Source organism: Schistocerca americana, chromosome 8 (genome assembly GCF_021461395.2).
Source record: "Schistocerca americana isolate TAMUIC-IGC-003095 chromosome 8, iqSchAmer2.1, whole genome shotgun sequence".
NCBI lineage: Eukaryota > Metazoa > Arthropoda > Insecta > Orthoptera > Acrididae > Schistocerca > Schistocerca americana.
The window spans coordinates 305,846,161-305,862,786 of record NC_060126.1 but is presented as its reverse complement, the minus strand read 5'-3'; the positions used below and the strand labels follow the sequence as shown (position 1 = coordinate 305,862,786).

The window sequence follows — 16,626 nt, the reverse complement described above, 5'->3', positions numbered from 1 at the left end:
GTTCGCTGGACGTCGTTAGTTTCAGCTGATACATTTATTTTTACTGCGTCAGCTGTACGAAACACACAAAACAGTTCTTGAAATATGAGTAACTTCGACCGTAAATCTGTACGTATGAGCATACGCCCGACGTAGCATTTCATACGTTTCTCAGTGGTCTGCTATTATCGCCTGAGAATACGTTAAGAACGCAAACACGAACACAACAAAATTGTGGTATTGTGTTTTCATCCTCACTCCCCTGAATGTATAACCCATTAACATAAGTCAAATAAAATCAATGAATGAGGTTTACGATTCACGAAAGGAGAGCATCAGTGAAGAATATCGAGTAAAAAAAATTCGTTACATGATCGTGTTCATAGGTCACTGTTATGTGGAAAAGAAATAAACTTTTTATGCATTAGTAAGGTATTTATTTCAATGGTTAAAACTCCACATGTATTTAAACTACAGTTTTCAAAGACCCATATTATAATAACATTCACGAACATAATCATCAGACGCGTAAATAATTGACTATTTAGATGCTACAATTAATAATATTTTATAGTTCCTCTGTGACTGCTAACAGTACGCTTGAGAAAGAAAATCAAAATGGTTAGTTTTGCTTGGGTCTGCGTAGGGTTTCCATTGTGTGTGCACTCTGACCATTGTCACTAAGAACCTATAAGATAGATAGGAGTGCAGACGAGCCGAGCTGAAGAAAGAGAACTAAACTAGTTTTTAGATTTACGTGGCCTGTTTCAATGTCCAAAGCTTCCGATCTGAAAGCGAGATGGTTCAAATATATTACGACGGATTAAAGTGATCTGAAGATTTTCCTGGGGTACCACTGGAACTCTACGAAGAAGTGGAAGATTCTTCCGAACCAGTTGTAGATCCGCCTTGGCTGTCACTGGATGTTTGTGAACTGGTTCCAGACTCACCAGTGGAACCTGCTGAGCTGCCCGAGGATGAGCTCTGAGACGAGCTTCCGAGGCCGGGAAGGAACTGTAACATCACAAAGGCCGTTTAGCTGAGCACATGTATATTTAAGCAGTTTTTTTCTTTTGTACACAAGAATGGTATTGAGTTAAAATCATAATTTTTAGGTCTCGTGCAATATGTTGCCATCTCTGATCACACATGTTGAATGTTTAGATTACCTCCTGGCACTGACAATCCACCTGAGACCGGAATCATCTTCGTGCAAAGGACGGAAGACTTGCTAAGTAACAGAACCCAGTACGTTGTCCTCGACAGCGAGTGTTAATCAGAGACAAGAGTACCGTCAGGAGCGCCCCAGGGAAGTGTTATGCGACCGCTGTTATATTCTGTATACATAACAGTTTTGACGGACAGGGAAGCAGCAGACTGCAGTTGCTTGTTGACTATGCTATGGTGTATGGGAAGGTGTCGTGCTTGAGTGACCACAGGAGGGTACAAGTTAACTTAGACCAAATTTCTAGTTGCACGTGATGAATGGCAGCTAAATGTAGAAAAATCTAAGGTAATGTGATTGAGTTGTAAAAACAAACCCATAACGTTAGAGTACAGCATTAATAGTGTGCTGCTTGACACAGTCTCTTCGATTAAATATCGAGGCGTAACGTTGCAAAGCGACATGAAATTGAAAATGTCTTTAAGGATTGTTGTAGAGAAGGTGCATGGTCGACTTCGTTTTATTGGGAAAATTTTAGAAAAGTGTGGTTCTTCAGTGAAGGAGACCGCGTGTAGGACATTAGTGCGACACGTTGCTGAGTACTGTTTGAGTGTCTGAGAACCGCATCACGTGGGATTACTGGAAAATATCAAAGCTATTGAAAGACGGACTGCTAAATTTGTTACCAGTAGTTTTGAACAACATGCAAGTGTTACAGGGATGCTTCGGGAACCCGAATGGGATTCACTGCAGAGAAGGCGACGTTCTTTGTCAGGAACATATTTAGGAAATACTGAGAAATGGCATTGATGGTGACTACGGAACGATTCTATTGCCACCAACCTACATACAAGATTAGAGAGATTAGGACTCGTGCAGAGACATACAGACAGTCGTTTTTCCCCTCACTCAGGAAAGGAAATGACTGGTAGTGGTACATGGTAACCTCCACCGAGCATCATGCGACGGCTTGTGAAATATGCAAGTACACTGATGAGCCACACATTATGACCGCTTGCTTTATAGCTTGTTAGTCTATCTATAGAACGAAATAGGTCACTGATTCCGCATATTAGGAATCCGACAGTTTTTGCCAGGTTTGGGGAGTTATGTGGCATTAGATTTCTACGCAAAAGATCACATGATTCGTGTAGACAACGGACCGCTGATTTGCGTAAGCGGTGATAGCTCTCGATGGCGACTCAGATGGATTTGTAGGATTGACATCAGGCGAATTTGGTCACGGAGACGTCAACGTGAATTCACTATAACGCTCCTCAAACCGTTGTAGCACCGTTCTGCCTTCGAGACACCGACAGTTATGCTGCTGAAAAATTACATCGGCCTCGGGGAAGATATCAAGCATGAAGAGATGCAAGTGGTTCGCTGCTGACAGCGTTTCTTCAGTAACTACCACAGGTCGCATGGAAGCGCAGGACAATGTTCCCCACAGCATATTACTGCTCCCACCAGCCTGCGTCCGTGGCGCGCTGCACATTTCCACTCTATGAAATCGTTTGGGAGATGACCATTGACCTAGGACAGCAAAAATGTGATTCGCACGAAGAGACGACACGTTTCCATTGATCGACGGACGAATCCAGATGGTCTCATGAACACTGCAATCGCAACTGGCGATGTCGTTGGGTCAACATGTGAACACGTAGGCGTGGTCTGCAGAGGAGCTGCATGTTCAATAATGTACGAAACAGTTGTGCACGTAGCAGCATTGTGGTGCCACTGATCGCCATCTGTTCTGCTTAACAAAGCAGACAAGCCTCCGAACCCCACGTTCTGTGAAGGTCGGTGAAGTCCAACCATTTAGCGCCTGGTGGTAGTTTCACTGTCGTTCTACTTCTTTCCATAGATGCTCACGACATTACCACGTAAACATTCGACCAGCTTCACCGTCTTCGACATACTCGTTCAGAGGTTCTGTGCAATAATAATAATAATAATCCGCCCTTTGTTGGAGTCGCTTACTTCAAAGGATTTCCCCATTTGCAGCCTATATAATCTCTATGGTGCTGCGCCGTCCGCGTCTACTCCGGTTAAATACATTTGTTACTGCGTCACGTTCTCGCAACACCACTAGGCAGCAACTATCATCGCGGTGGCCAGTGATGAAAATGTTTTGGCTAATCAGTGTAGACGTAGATGTAGACGTGGATTAATATTCCCGTCGGTGATAAGGCCATTTGAGACAGGCACAAGCTCCGGCTAGGGAAGGTGAGGAAGCAAACCGGCTATGCCCATTTCAAGAGATGGAAGACCCATCCTGGTATTTGCCTTAAATGACTTAGAAACTCTATGGGAAAGCCTCAGCCTGGATGGCTGGACGGGGATTTGAACTAGGGCTCTCCTTAATATGAGTCAACTGTGCTAGTACTGCACCACCTCGCTTGGCGAAACTTCTAATACCTTCAAAATAGCAGAGACAGTTCCACACGAAAACTGTTTCTATCACCTAGTTTTTCTTGGGCACAAATGTAGGCTTTTAATTGCTTGGGACGAAGTATGAGAGCGACGTATTTCGATTTTCACTAACAAGCAAAGTTCTGAATAGATTAACCATTGAGTCCGATAGTGAGTTAAAGAATACGCTTCCATAATATATCCAGGCAACAGAGTCACTTATGAAACGTTCTGACACATAATTTATTTACAAAGGCAGACGTATGTTATCATTCATTAAATATGAAGTCATGAAAGGCTTCTTCCCATCTTTCATTAATGCTGGCGAAATAAGAAGCTACAATCTTTAAAAAGGGCGATTAAATCAGATGTAGTAATCATCAAAGTATAAGTCTCCTCCTTTAAACTATATACCGAAATCCTCAATTCAAGAACTGAAAACATCATGGGAAGACTAATACCTAGAGAACAGTCAGGTTACCGGCAAATGGAAAATTTTGAAGTTAAATTTAGTTGTTTTACATCGTGTCACTAGACTAAATGTAATTTAATATGAGGGTCACCTGACTCTGATTACAGAAAATGGAGATGACCTTAAGATAGGAGTGGATGAGCCGCAGCGGATAGCCCCAGATGACAGCCTACCATTGTCGGTAGATAAAATGAAAGTGATGGCATTCAGGGAAGGCAACCAGTTATATCTAAAATAGTCTTGAATAATAAAATTTTCTGGCAAGTAAAACATTTTAAATATCTAGGATGCGACATCACTTACGAAAGTAACCGGGGCGTGGACCAAGAATTAAATAAATCTAATTTCATATGTGCAAATACTGCAAAAAGTTTACAGAATAAAGCCTGGCGAGGAACCCATCTGGAATCTTATTAAAAAATTTCAGTATCAACTCTCATTTATGAAGGTGACGCTTGGGCAACAAGAAGGCAGAAAAGTAGAATGCAGGCTCAAGAAATGAGATTTCTAAGAAGAGTGGAAGGATGTACAATGGAAGATCCAAAAAGAAATGAGAATAAAAGGAAAGATTTAGTGTCATGTAATTCAAATAAAAATAAAGGAAAACAAAGGAAAATGGGAGGAAAATGTAAACCATATGAGAGGAGAAAGATTCCCGAAAAGGGCTCTCAGTTATAAATGCTGTGGAAGAAGAAATGTAGGAAGATCATAGAGGGATGGAGTATCAGAGTGTTTGCCTAATACGTAAAGTGAAAAAGAAGAAGAAGAAGATGCATGAAAGAAATATATTATTGTAATGTCTGAAGCAATAAAATCTCATTTGGCATAATCATTTCTTACCAAATGATAACAAAATTGGTCCAGCAGCAACGTTTATTTTGAACAAAAGTACAAGTTTCGATGACTGGCGTTTAAAAAGGTGTTTTCAAACACAATTTATTGGATGCATCAGAATTAGGGCAATGTTATTTTACTTTTGATTCTGTGTTAACGGCACAAGAAATCGAAATTTGAGCGTGATGTAAATAACGACCGAAAAGACCGAATGTGTTTGTTAGTGTTATTAGTAGCCTACCACTTTTAGTGTTAACTATTTCTCCTAATATCTCTGTCCCCTACGATTAATACAACCCGTCTAGGATGTTCTGTCTTCATACGCGATAATATTGTGTAAGGAATTTCCTTCCTTTATAAAAATTTGCCAATAACAACCAGAAAATTAAGTTAGTAGTAATACGAATCCAATTTACTTATCACAATTAATTTTACCTTTTGCCTTTCAACTCAGTGCAGTGAATACCATGAGGTTTTAGAAAACTGAGCGAGATCTTTAGGAATGGTTGCATATGTGATTTATAATGACAGTTTCCGCTGTAAGTTATGCTCAATGATTTTCTTTGTCTCCTAGTTCTCTTTCGTCCTTCGGGCTGAATCTATTTTGTGATAATTTTGCTCAGTCTTTCATCTGAAGTCTCTTCAAATGTCCTCGCTATTGCTGTTCTAGTAGCTGAGTAATTTCTTTCTTCATTTCATATTCATTTATTTGTAATTCTGCCTCTTCAGTTCTACTGCATCATGCTTTCCTCCGATGCACTTTACATTCATTGTTAAATTTTGTTCACCTTCTCTTAGTTTGACGAGCCATATAAGATAGCGCTATAATGTAAATTTCTGAAGAGATTTTTCTCCAGTACTTCTCCAAATCCGTCTTAACACAAACGCCGGTTCCCAAAAACTTATGTAACGTAGTAGTTCCAACTCCAGGCGACAGATTATTAGTCAACTTCTTTAAAAGATCACACTATAGCTTTGAAGCACAGTAAATTGGGTACAGCTGGTAGCAACCGCTATTGCGACCTTTCACCGCTGACGTAATCATGACAGTGAACTGGTGTGTAGGTGGTAAGTGGAATGGGAGTCAGCAGCTGACAGAATGACAGGAAGGAGCTATAGAGTTTGTACGTGACCACATCGTGTTTAAGTCGCCTGATTTGATGCTGTATGAACGCAAACTGTGCACTGTTTATATGGAATGGTGTGCTATATGCAATCATGCAAGACAGCTAAGATCAGTGGCCGCAAAAAAAGGTCGTAACCGACAGGTTAGTACACTAACTGGTCTCAGGGCGTAAAGCAGGGTCTAAACAATGAGTAAATGTTCATTTACTATAGTATCTCGGGTGAGGTGCATGAAGATAGAATGAACAAGGAGCTGGCTCTAAGGTTACATTGCGGTGACAAAAGTCATGAGATAGTGATATGAGCATATAAAAATGGCGGTAGTATCATATACACAAGGTATAAAAGGGCAGTTTACTGGCGGAGCTGTCGTTTGTGCTCAGCTGGTCACTTGAAAAGGTGTCCAACGAGATTATGGCCCCGCGGCAGGAATTGACAGACTTTGTACGCAGAATAGTAGTTGGAGCTAGACGCATGGGAATAATCGTTACGGAGCGAATATTCCGAGATACACGGCGTTAAGAGTATGTCCAGGTCACAGAGGGGTGGAACTGGCCATCAGTAATACATTCTTGTAGATGAAAAAAAAATGGAAAACTGATTTGGCAAGGAACAAATAAAACTGAAACGAGAAATATTGTATTTAATAAAATAATAAACAAATTGTACATGAAGTGATGTGCGAAACAATTCCAGAATTTTTAATGTTCTTAAACTCACAAGATGTAGAGTAAAAATAGATATAATGGGACACAGCAACAGATGTCTTAAGCAATGTGTCAGAAATGTAGGTTGTGAGAATTTGTGTATGAATAAGAAAGAATACCATATTAAATTCAGTACGGACGAAAGGGATAAATATTGAAGAAAAGTATTTATAGAGAAAGCAAAAGATAATGCAGATATGGAGGAAGGCAACAGTGACAAACAAGAAGAACTATGATTTCAAGCAAACGATATTATGTAGACGATAGAATATAAAACTGTTTTGAAACGTCTTCTAGAAGACGTGACAAGATATAATAAAAATTTAATACAGGAAACAACAAGGAAGGTAAAGCGGAATGTAATTTTGGATAAATAGTATATTTTATCAGTCATGATGGTAAATGGTACAGTAACCAAGAACACAGAGAAAGTTGTACAAGCATTAAAATATTTCTTTAAATGTTTTTACAGATCAAGAGCTGAACAGAAAATACATACAACTAATGTCATTCCAGATAAGTAACACCGTGAAGAAAAAGAAGATCCTGCAGATGATGATGTTTTAACACAAATGGATATTGTTAAAAGAAAGGTGCAAGAAAACTATCCTGCGAAATTATTCGCAGAGTGTTTGCTAAAGAAGAGATTTATACAAATCTAGAGCAGTCTGTAATTAACTTCCTTCACAAGGAATGGGTCAGACGAGACAAATAATTAGCGACTTCCCAGTGTTCCATTTGTAATGTATAAGATATTAACATCAGTCATTAACAGCAACATAGAAAGCAAATTATATTTTAGTCAGGTACAAAAACAATACGACTTTAGTGATGAACATAGTTCAATGGAAGTGTGTTAGCGTTGCACGAAGTTATAGGGCGCAAAAATAGGTATTATTTACTATTTTAAGTGTGATTTACAGCATTACAGTACGTTTATGAGTGAGTTTTATTAAAATGAGTTCTGGAATCCTGTTGAAGAACCAGGTTTCGATTCAATACATGTTTTTGGTTGAGTTTATTTCATCAGGACAATGCTAAATTCCAAATTTTGAGAGACGTCAGAGAGTGCGATCACTAATCACCAAAATTGTTCTCAGCGGTTCTGTAGGAAGCTTCCACATCCCTGAACTGGAAAAACGGAGAAGTACGTATTAATGGAACACATTTGATTCGTTTTAGTGTTGCTTTCTGTACCGATATACTTAGAGAACGAATGGAAGGACTTAGTAACGTAACTTTGAAAGTACAAGTGAAAATCAGTTACATTAATTAACTACGAAACTAGCGAAACTGATGAATTTGTACTGTATCTTTAGGGACTAAAAAGAAAACCATTGAATGGACAGGAAGAGAAATAAACATAGGTGTGATATTGGCCAGTAGTTCTTTTAGTAATTTATACTTCCTACTTTTTAAAGTGTTAAAAGCTAGTCTTTCGAAAAAAAAGTGCATTGATATCACCATATGCACTTCTTTTTAAGGATTTAAAATATCAAAAATGGCTCTGAGCACTATGGGACTCAACTGCTGTGGTCATAAGTCCCCTAGAAGTTAGAACTACTTAAACCTAACTAACCTAAGGACATCACACACATCCATGCCCGAGGCAGGATTCGAACCTGCGACCGTAGCGGTCGTGCGGTTCCAGACTGTAGCGCCTTTAACCGCTTCGCCACTCCGGCCGGCGATGTAAAATATCGTTAGTGGTATGAAAAAAAATTAAAATTTTAGTTTGATTCTCTTAATTTAAGAAAATTCGTTGCAAAAGGTACTGTGATAAGATTTTTTTATTTGTCAGGAACCAACAAACAATTGGAAATACGTTTCACTCTAGACCACTAATTATGTTTTAAATCAACGAAACGAAACGCATTTATTAGTAATTGCAAAGACTGATTTTACATGCTTTTAATGCAGATCAAGTTAGTAAGGATTCTCTGGGCACATAAATAAAGAATATAAATTCACAAGTATATGAAAAAATCATGGCTGGCAGCAGATTTGAGAGGTGACAGCAAGACATGGAATTTCCAAGAGAAGACTACTAAAAATATAAATGTTCTTCACCAATCAGTGGAGATGCATGTTAGTAATTACCAGGGTGAAAACACAAAAATAAGCAAGTGTATGTGGACTATAGTGGAAGAAACATTTATGACAGTACCGGAAAAGAAATAAAGATGTGTCAGACTGTTAAAGCCAGGCGAATAAATGCTGGTTAAACCAAAGAAGTTCCTTGCTGGATATCAGGATGCAAGAAGAAACCAAGAGGAAGATAGAAGGAATACAGGTCAGAGAATATGCTGGAACAACAAGGATACTTATACCTGAAGACTGTAATTGATGAGAAGGGATAAGTGAGCCCTTCTCCAGAAGTTTCGTAAACTTGGTGTTGATGGTGATGATAATGATTAAAACTGCTGTAATGGTGGTGCTGATGTGATACAAATACTGAAGATGATAGATCATGAATAAAGACAGATTAATCAAATAAAATCAATAATAAAATGTAATTAGTAGATCACGTTGTATTTAAAGGCAACATGATGTATTTGCTGAATGCACTAGAACGTAAATAGTAACTTGCGTTGTATTAAGATATTATATATCGAGGGCTGAAAAAAATTGAGAAAAACTGGATAATTATTCAGTGAATATTTATTCAAGAGAAAGACCTTCACAATTTCAGCAAGTCAATAATGCGTAGGTCCACGTCCGCTGGCCCTTCTGAAATCTGTCACATAGACATCCCACCGCTGTCTGGGAGTCTTCTCCAGTAATTGAGACTCATATCGAGGCACAACTCATCACTGAAGACAACAAAGCCAATGACACTCCAGGCCGAAGACCTGTCTGGAGACAACCCGGACAGCGATGGGATACCAAGCTGACTGTCGCCCACAATACGGTCCGACAACCAGGAGTAATAATCAACGATGTAATTTTTGTAACAGACCCCTTTGGTTGTCATCCGCGCCACCCTTACAGAACACCGGGTACGCTGATGATATTCTACGCCCCGTTTTGTTGCCATTCATTTCAAGCCACCCTGAACTTACAACATTTCAGCAATGCCTGCCCGCTCGCGGTGAGAGTTTCTGCTACTTGTCTTCTTGTTGCTAAACACTACCTTAGCCAACAAGGTCGCCGGATCTCCCCGCAATTAGCAACGTTTCGATGGTTATGGTCAGGGATCTACAATCAGCTAACGGGTCCACTGCACTGAATATGACACGATATTCCGCAGGAGAACATCCCGAAACTCTGTCACTCTATGCCAAGATGAACAATTAATTGTATAATGGCCAGAGGTGGATGAAATCATTATTCACTTGCTGAATTTGCGAAAATCTTTCTCTAATAAATCATTCAATTTTTCTGTGATTGTTATCATTTGCTTGTCTGTACATGTACATCACGTCTACCAGTTTTCGGCACATTCGGATAACTCCTTCGTATTGCGTCGTTTTCATTCAATTTAATTATGTTAGAGTGTATGCTGAATGAAATACGTACCAAACACACGCACACGCACACACACACACACACACACACACACACGCACACACACACACACACACACACACATATTACCATTCACGAATCGTAACAAATAATACCCATATAAATATCAGAACATCTGTACGTCTCTGAATGATGCAGAATTTGCTAGGACATCTAGGTGTTGATGAGGATGCCAGTGACGATCCACGATCCTCGCAGTATAATTGCTACATAGGAGGCAGTGAAAGGGTGCTTACCGAGTCTAAGTTCTGGCAGATGGTGGGGCAGATGCCGCTGGAGGATGATCCTGCCTGCCGAGTGTGCTGAACAGCGGTGTGCTGTGGAAGTGTCGACCGGCTGGCGTGGCGCTCCTTGTGGCCGTGGGATGCTCCTGGAACATGACACGGCAAGTGGGAGCCTCGTAGTGCACTTAATGTTAGATGCTCCCTACCTACGAAGCAAATCTATTGTCAAGGAGGACACCTGAGACTGTACGTGCTTGTCTGTCTATTTCTCCCTCCCTGTCTCAATTAATTTGTGTGTAAGTTAGTGTATGCGGGTGAGTGAGCGCGCCCATGCACGACGCACCTGCGTCCGCGCGCGCGCGCGTGTGTGTGTGTGTGTGTGTGTGTGTGTGTGTGTGTGTGTGTGTGTGGGGAAAATAAATTACAGACAAATTTTTCTTGTCAGAACATTGTAAAGATAGCGCAAAAATAAAATTTTTTCAAGGCACTGATTCAACTCAACTATGTGTAAGGGGACTAGATCATTAATCCGTAAATGTGATCGTGCTAAATCGGATCGCAGCTTAGCTGGATTCCAGATACCGTACCATCAGTGATTACGCAGTAGAATAACATGAAATTTGCCGCTTGCAGTTCAGAGACATAACGAATGACACATGACGCGCTTTCGAATAAAAGTTACCGCTTGCCCCAGGTGCAATGCAGGTCTTTCCCCAAAACGGGCGAACAGATTTTTCAAATAAAATGCATATCATGCAAATATTTAAACCCGAATTAAACAGTTTCATCACACTGAGTGCAATCTGATAGAAACTAGAACTGTAGATTCTTCTAATCGGCAGGGAGAAATAGTCATAGTGCATCATCGAACATGGTGGACGAGAACGCAAAGGAATGAAATGATAGTTTAGCATTTATAGGCCGGGATATCCCTTTCTGGGTCCAGCCAGCGTATTGCAAGTCTTCTTAGTTGACGCCACTTAGGTGACCTGCGTGTCAGTGATGATGAAGGAGATAAAACACCCAGTTCCCTGCCGGGAATCGAACCCGGGCCCGAGGCGGGCAGAACGCCGAGAGAAGCCATCATGAAGGTGTGAAAATAGGCCTATACATCCCTGAAATGTAAGTTTCCGTAACTACTCACAATCGAAATAGTGAAAAAATTGAATAGTTTTGTCATAGTATATAATATAGAGGTGTATTAAAATTAAATCATGAAAAATACTTAGTTTTTGTTGAAGTAAAGGCAGAAGGGAAGTAACAGCGTGTCACTCGCGACGAAGATTCACCATGTGCCGACCGGCAGCGGTGTAAAGCGGGTATTAGAGAACCACAGCCGTTGGCCATCTCCCCCGAACGGCTGTCTACCCCTGTTTTACCCTATTTAAAAACGTTGCGCGGTGCGAAGACGCCGTGGCTTGAGCGTAAATTGTAGTTCATTATGCGGCTGTTCCAACTTAAGGCTGTCACACGACTTGAAACCGCAACGGTTAGAGATGCCATGTCACCGATTGCGCAGCCCCTCCCGCCGGAGGTTCGAGTCCTCCCTCGGGCATGGGTGTGTGTGTTGTTCTTAGTATAAGTTAGTTTCAGTAGTGTGTAAGTCTAGAGACCGATGACCTCAGCAGGAATTCACACACATTTGAACATGACTTGAAAGACCACAAGTGTGTCGTACAAAACATTTTGCCTCCTATTCCCCTGCAACACTGCTGTGCGCTGTAAACAGTTAACGTTTGCACTCGGTATAACACTCCAAGTAGTTTTCTTTATACTAGTATCTTGACGTAGTACACTGCAAAGTCTACCGCCAGTCAACAGTTGCGACGACGTTGTGGCTCCGTGGTTCAGTGTTAAGAAACTGACTATGGATACAAGTGATATTCTGTCCTCACTTTGTACTATGAATTTGTGTTTCACCTCTGCCAACATGTACTGACGAGAATAGTTCTGACCAGCCCCGTGCTCAGAGTACATATTAAACTGTAGATCCTTCTGTAATTGGCTGAGCAAGGTACTTCAAAAGTCGTAGGAATGCAAGGACGTACAATCTGAGGAGCCAAACGGTAGTGATCCTGCACTTGTGACGTAAGGACGATCACCTCTGTACTGCGTAACACTGTTGGCATGTTGGTGTTTCCCTGAACTGAATTGGTCACTCAGTTGTTGCACTTTAGCCGTTTATACGCTTTCGATTGCGCTATAGTTGGCAGTGACCTCAAACAGTCAGTTCTGGTGAAGGGGAATGGTCAGTGAGAGAGTACTAGAAACGCACAGGATATCTGCAAACGACACCGCACGATAGAAGCTACTAATACCAGCTCTAGAGTATGGCTCAAGCATGTAGACTTCCCATCACGCAGGACTGACAGCAGGCACGGAAAAATCTCAAAGACGCACAGTTAAATCATAACACACCATTGTAGCATATTCTCTCTCTCTCCGTCCGAAAAGGCTTCGGAAGGCCCATCGGTACCGAGCAACCATCGTTGCCGATAGGCGTTTCTGAGTGCGGATTGGAGAGGCTTGTGATCAGCGTTGGCAACGCTCTCCCGACCGTTGTCAGTTTTCGTGACCGGAGCTGTTACTTCTCAATCAAGTAGCGCCTCAACTGGTCGCACAAGGGCGGAGACCACCCCGCTTGCCAACAGCGCTACCCAGTGCTTAACGGTCACCCAACCAAGTGCTAGCCAAGCCCAATAGCACTTAATTTCGGTGCTCTGAATCGAACCATTGTTACCACTGCGGCAAGGTCATTCGCCATAGAATGTACAGAGTGAAAATATTCTACAGCTGCTCAGAAAATGTAAATATGAAACCGTTCGCTTAGTATAGAGAACTGATACTACTCCGAAGTCCTTACGACAAACCTGTGTCAGTGATAGACCACGTCCTAAGTAATAAATTTTGTTAGCGAAAAAATAATCACTGATGCTTCCCGAAACGCTAGGCGTCGTTTAAGACCGGCTGCACTCCTGAGACGCTCTGGAGCTTAGGCACATGGTGACGTGCGTATGCAAAGTGTGTTGCCTATCGTCCAGTCATCTGCCCGCAAGTAAGGCGCAGTCCGAGCCAACTAAAGTTCCATTTTCGCTTCTCTGCTTAGAGACATTAATTCTTACGGTTCTCATGTTGGAAGTCACTTTTTCAATTTACTGAGGTAGGTTGTATGCTGCACACATGGTTAGCAGACCCTGCTAGTTCGGTGAAATCTCATTGCCCTGGGGCCTGCAAATACTAAACGATGGCTAGCATCGCCGGCAAGCATCAGTTGACATTTGGCTTCCAACGAAGGTTGTTCCACCATGGCATATGACCCTTAGACGATTGTCGTAATGAAACTGAGAACTCCTGTGTATCCTTTAGACACGTAGATAAGGTATGGGCAAATGCGCTATTACGGTTGCGGGCGGCCGCGAGTGCCCTCACTGTTTCCCCGCGAGTGCTGTCAGCCAGAACTTCCCCCTCCGCCCCTCCGCTAACACGACCCATTTGTTACTGATGCGCAAGCCATCTTGACAGGCCTGTTTACTTCCTTTCATTAGTGTTATCGTGTGGAAGTCCCTTTGGCGTTCACGGTGGAACAAAATTAGTGACAGGAAAATGGCTGAGGAATTCCGATCCTCAAAAAGGAAAGCTGTCTAATCCATACGCTTCAGTCCACACTGGGAAGAAGACTACTTTCTTACTGGATAACATACCGGCCCTCTGTCTTCTTTGTGATGCTATTTTAACAGCGTGGAAGACGTACGATGTGAAGCAACATTCTCTACTACTGCATGAGAAATTTATGATCACTTTGCACACTGAGGAATGGAAGGCAAAACTTTTGGCGCTAAAACAGGAAAGAGAGAAAGAAGATAGTTCATATAGATATACATCATTTCCTCAAAATGTTGCTATTATTATTTATAGAGACCTATATGGTTTTCCGGCCTGTGTGGACGAGCGGTTCCAGGCGCTTCAGTCTGGAACCGCGTGATCGCTACGGTCGCAGGTTCGAATCCTGCCTCGGGCATGGATGTTTGTGATGTCCTTAGGTTATAGGGGACTGATGACTTCAGGTGTTAAGTCCCATAGTGCTCAGAGCCATTTGAACCAATTATATTGCTTTGCTCTCGATTTTACCTGTTCCTCGTAACGTATCCACAGGAAGAGAACCATGTCATCCATAACGATTGTGCAATTAGAGTGAGCTATCACAGTGCCTCGCCTTAGCGTGGAGAATTTGTGAAATAATTTTTTGTTTCTGCCATAACAATATTATGTCTAGGGACTGTTCCGGTTTTGGAAATAGCTCCTTTTTCACGGAGAACAGTTTGCAGACGCATCGAAGAAATGGCAAAGAACGGGGAAACCCAACTTATGGATAAAACTAGACATTTGGGTCCTTTTCTTCTTTGGCTTTCGATGAAAGCAAGGATGCGACGAATGTGGCTCAGATTGGTGAATTTGTGAGAAGAGTGGACGCTGAGTTCAGCTTTATGGAGGAAATTCTAGATTAAGTGCTTATGCACCGTTCAGCTACGGCCGACGACTTATTTTCTTGCTTAGGAAACGTTATTGACAAAATGACATTTCTTGGGAAAGCTATTCATTTAACACAACAGATGGAGCTCCTGGAATTATTGATACTATGTATACGTTATATTGTGTCGTATGTATTCATTGTATTTTCGTTCTGTAATAATTACGAGAAAGCAACGCAGTCTTCCGTCCTGTTCGCGAGTAAGTGAATGTGAGCTGCGCGCGCATCGTGCCCGCATGGCGATATGAATTCCCACGATGGCCGCGGGCAGCTCGCACTCCCAGCGATTAGTGCGACTACCGTAACATATACCGGGTCATTACCCGATAGAGCAGCACATACAATCGTTAATAATTACGTTAAGTCCCCTTCACCACGACTGAAGAGAAGCCTGTGGAGTACATGTATAATTTAGATCTTTGCAGTATTGTCCCAATGAGCTGGCAGAGTGGCAGAGGAGTTAATAACCGGGAATATTTATAAGAGGTTTGGCATTACAGAACTCACCTTACAAAGAGCGGAAGCCTTCAGAAAACCTTAGTCGTAACTGGCGGTTGGCAGAGAATGTTGTCTATAGACCCTGAAATGAATTAAGAACGTGTTTGCTTGTTGGTACCGTTATGTGTAAATGTATCAATAAGTAGAGTGCTCCATGTGTTGGCCATGCACTATCAGGCCTCGATCAGATCCACTGATGGCATGTGTCCAGGCTTTCCTACACTATCTGTACCCTTTTGCACCTGAATCTACGCGCTGTACGTTGTAGGAAGCTATAGATCTGTTTCTTTCAGTTCTTATTTTAATAAAAATATTTTTCGACGATCTAAGATAAAACAGATTTTTCTTAATTGAAGAACGGTCTACGTAAATTATTAATATGAGCAGGAAACACTTGTTTACAGGCTTACTAGTGGTACCTGAGGCGAATTTTTATGAAATTCGTGTTGTTTGATAAGCGACGTACTGGACTCTGCAAGATCAGCAAAAATATTTTGTTTTGCAACACACACTCTATTTTTGTTGGATTTTACACTGATATTTATTTGCTGCTCACTTTATTTCGAGGCCTCTCATCTACATCTAAATCCACATGTTTACTCTGTTATTCAAAATTATCTACCTAGAGTATTGTTCATCGAACCACCTTCAAGCTATTACTTTACCGTTCGGTTCTTGAACAGCGAGTGGGAAAAACGTCCATTTAAATATTTCTGTGCGAGCTCTGATTTCCTTTATTTTACTATCATGATCATTCCTCACTAAGTAGGTGGGCGCCAACAAAATATTTTCACACTATGAGGACAAAGCTGGTGACTGAAATTTCATGAGAAGATTCTGCAGAAACGAAAATCGCCTTTACTTTAAAGATTGCCACCCCAATTAGCGTATCATAGCCGTGGCACTCTTTCCCCCACTTCCCGATAGTACAAAACGAGTTACCCTTCTTCTTTGAACACTTTCGATATCCTCCGTCAGTTTAGTCTGATAATGGTCACACACACACAACAATGCCCCAGCACAGGTCTGACAAGGGTTGTATAAACAGCCGGTTGACAAGACCTGATGCATTTTATAAATATTCTGCCAATCAACCGCAGTCTTTGGTTTGTTTTCCCCACAATACTATCTATGTGATCCTTCCAGTTTAA

The 16,626-nt window shown here is 41.5% G+C and overlaps 1 protein-coding gene across 3 annotated transcripts in view; it reads right to left on the bottom strand.

Annotated features, from left to right (window-relative positions):
* Nucleotides 1–393: 393 nt before the first annotated feature.
* LOC124544864 (putative lysozyme-like protein) overlaps nucleotides 394–16,626 on the bottom strand; it is a 180,775-nt gene continuing 164,542 nt past the window's right edge. For all 3 annotated transcript variants that reach the window (XM_047123575.1, XM_047123577.1, XM_047123576.1), the window contains exons 22-23: nucleotides 10,462–10,595; nucleotides 394–993 (exon numbers count right to left, since the gene is read on the bottom strand). In XM_047123575.1, coding sequence (XP_046979531.1) covers nucleotides 844–993; nucleotides 10,462–10,595 — 284 coding nt within the window. In that variant the 3' untranslated portion in view covers nucleotides 394–843. The remainder of the gene's footprint in view (nucleotides 994–10,461; nucleotides 10,596–16,626) is intronic.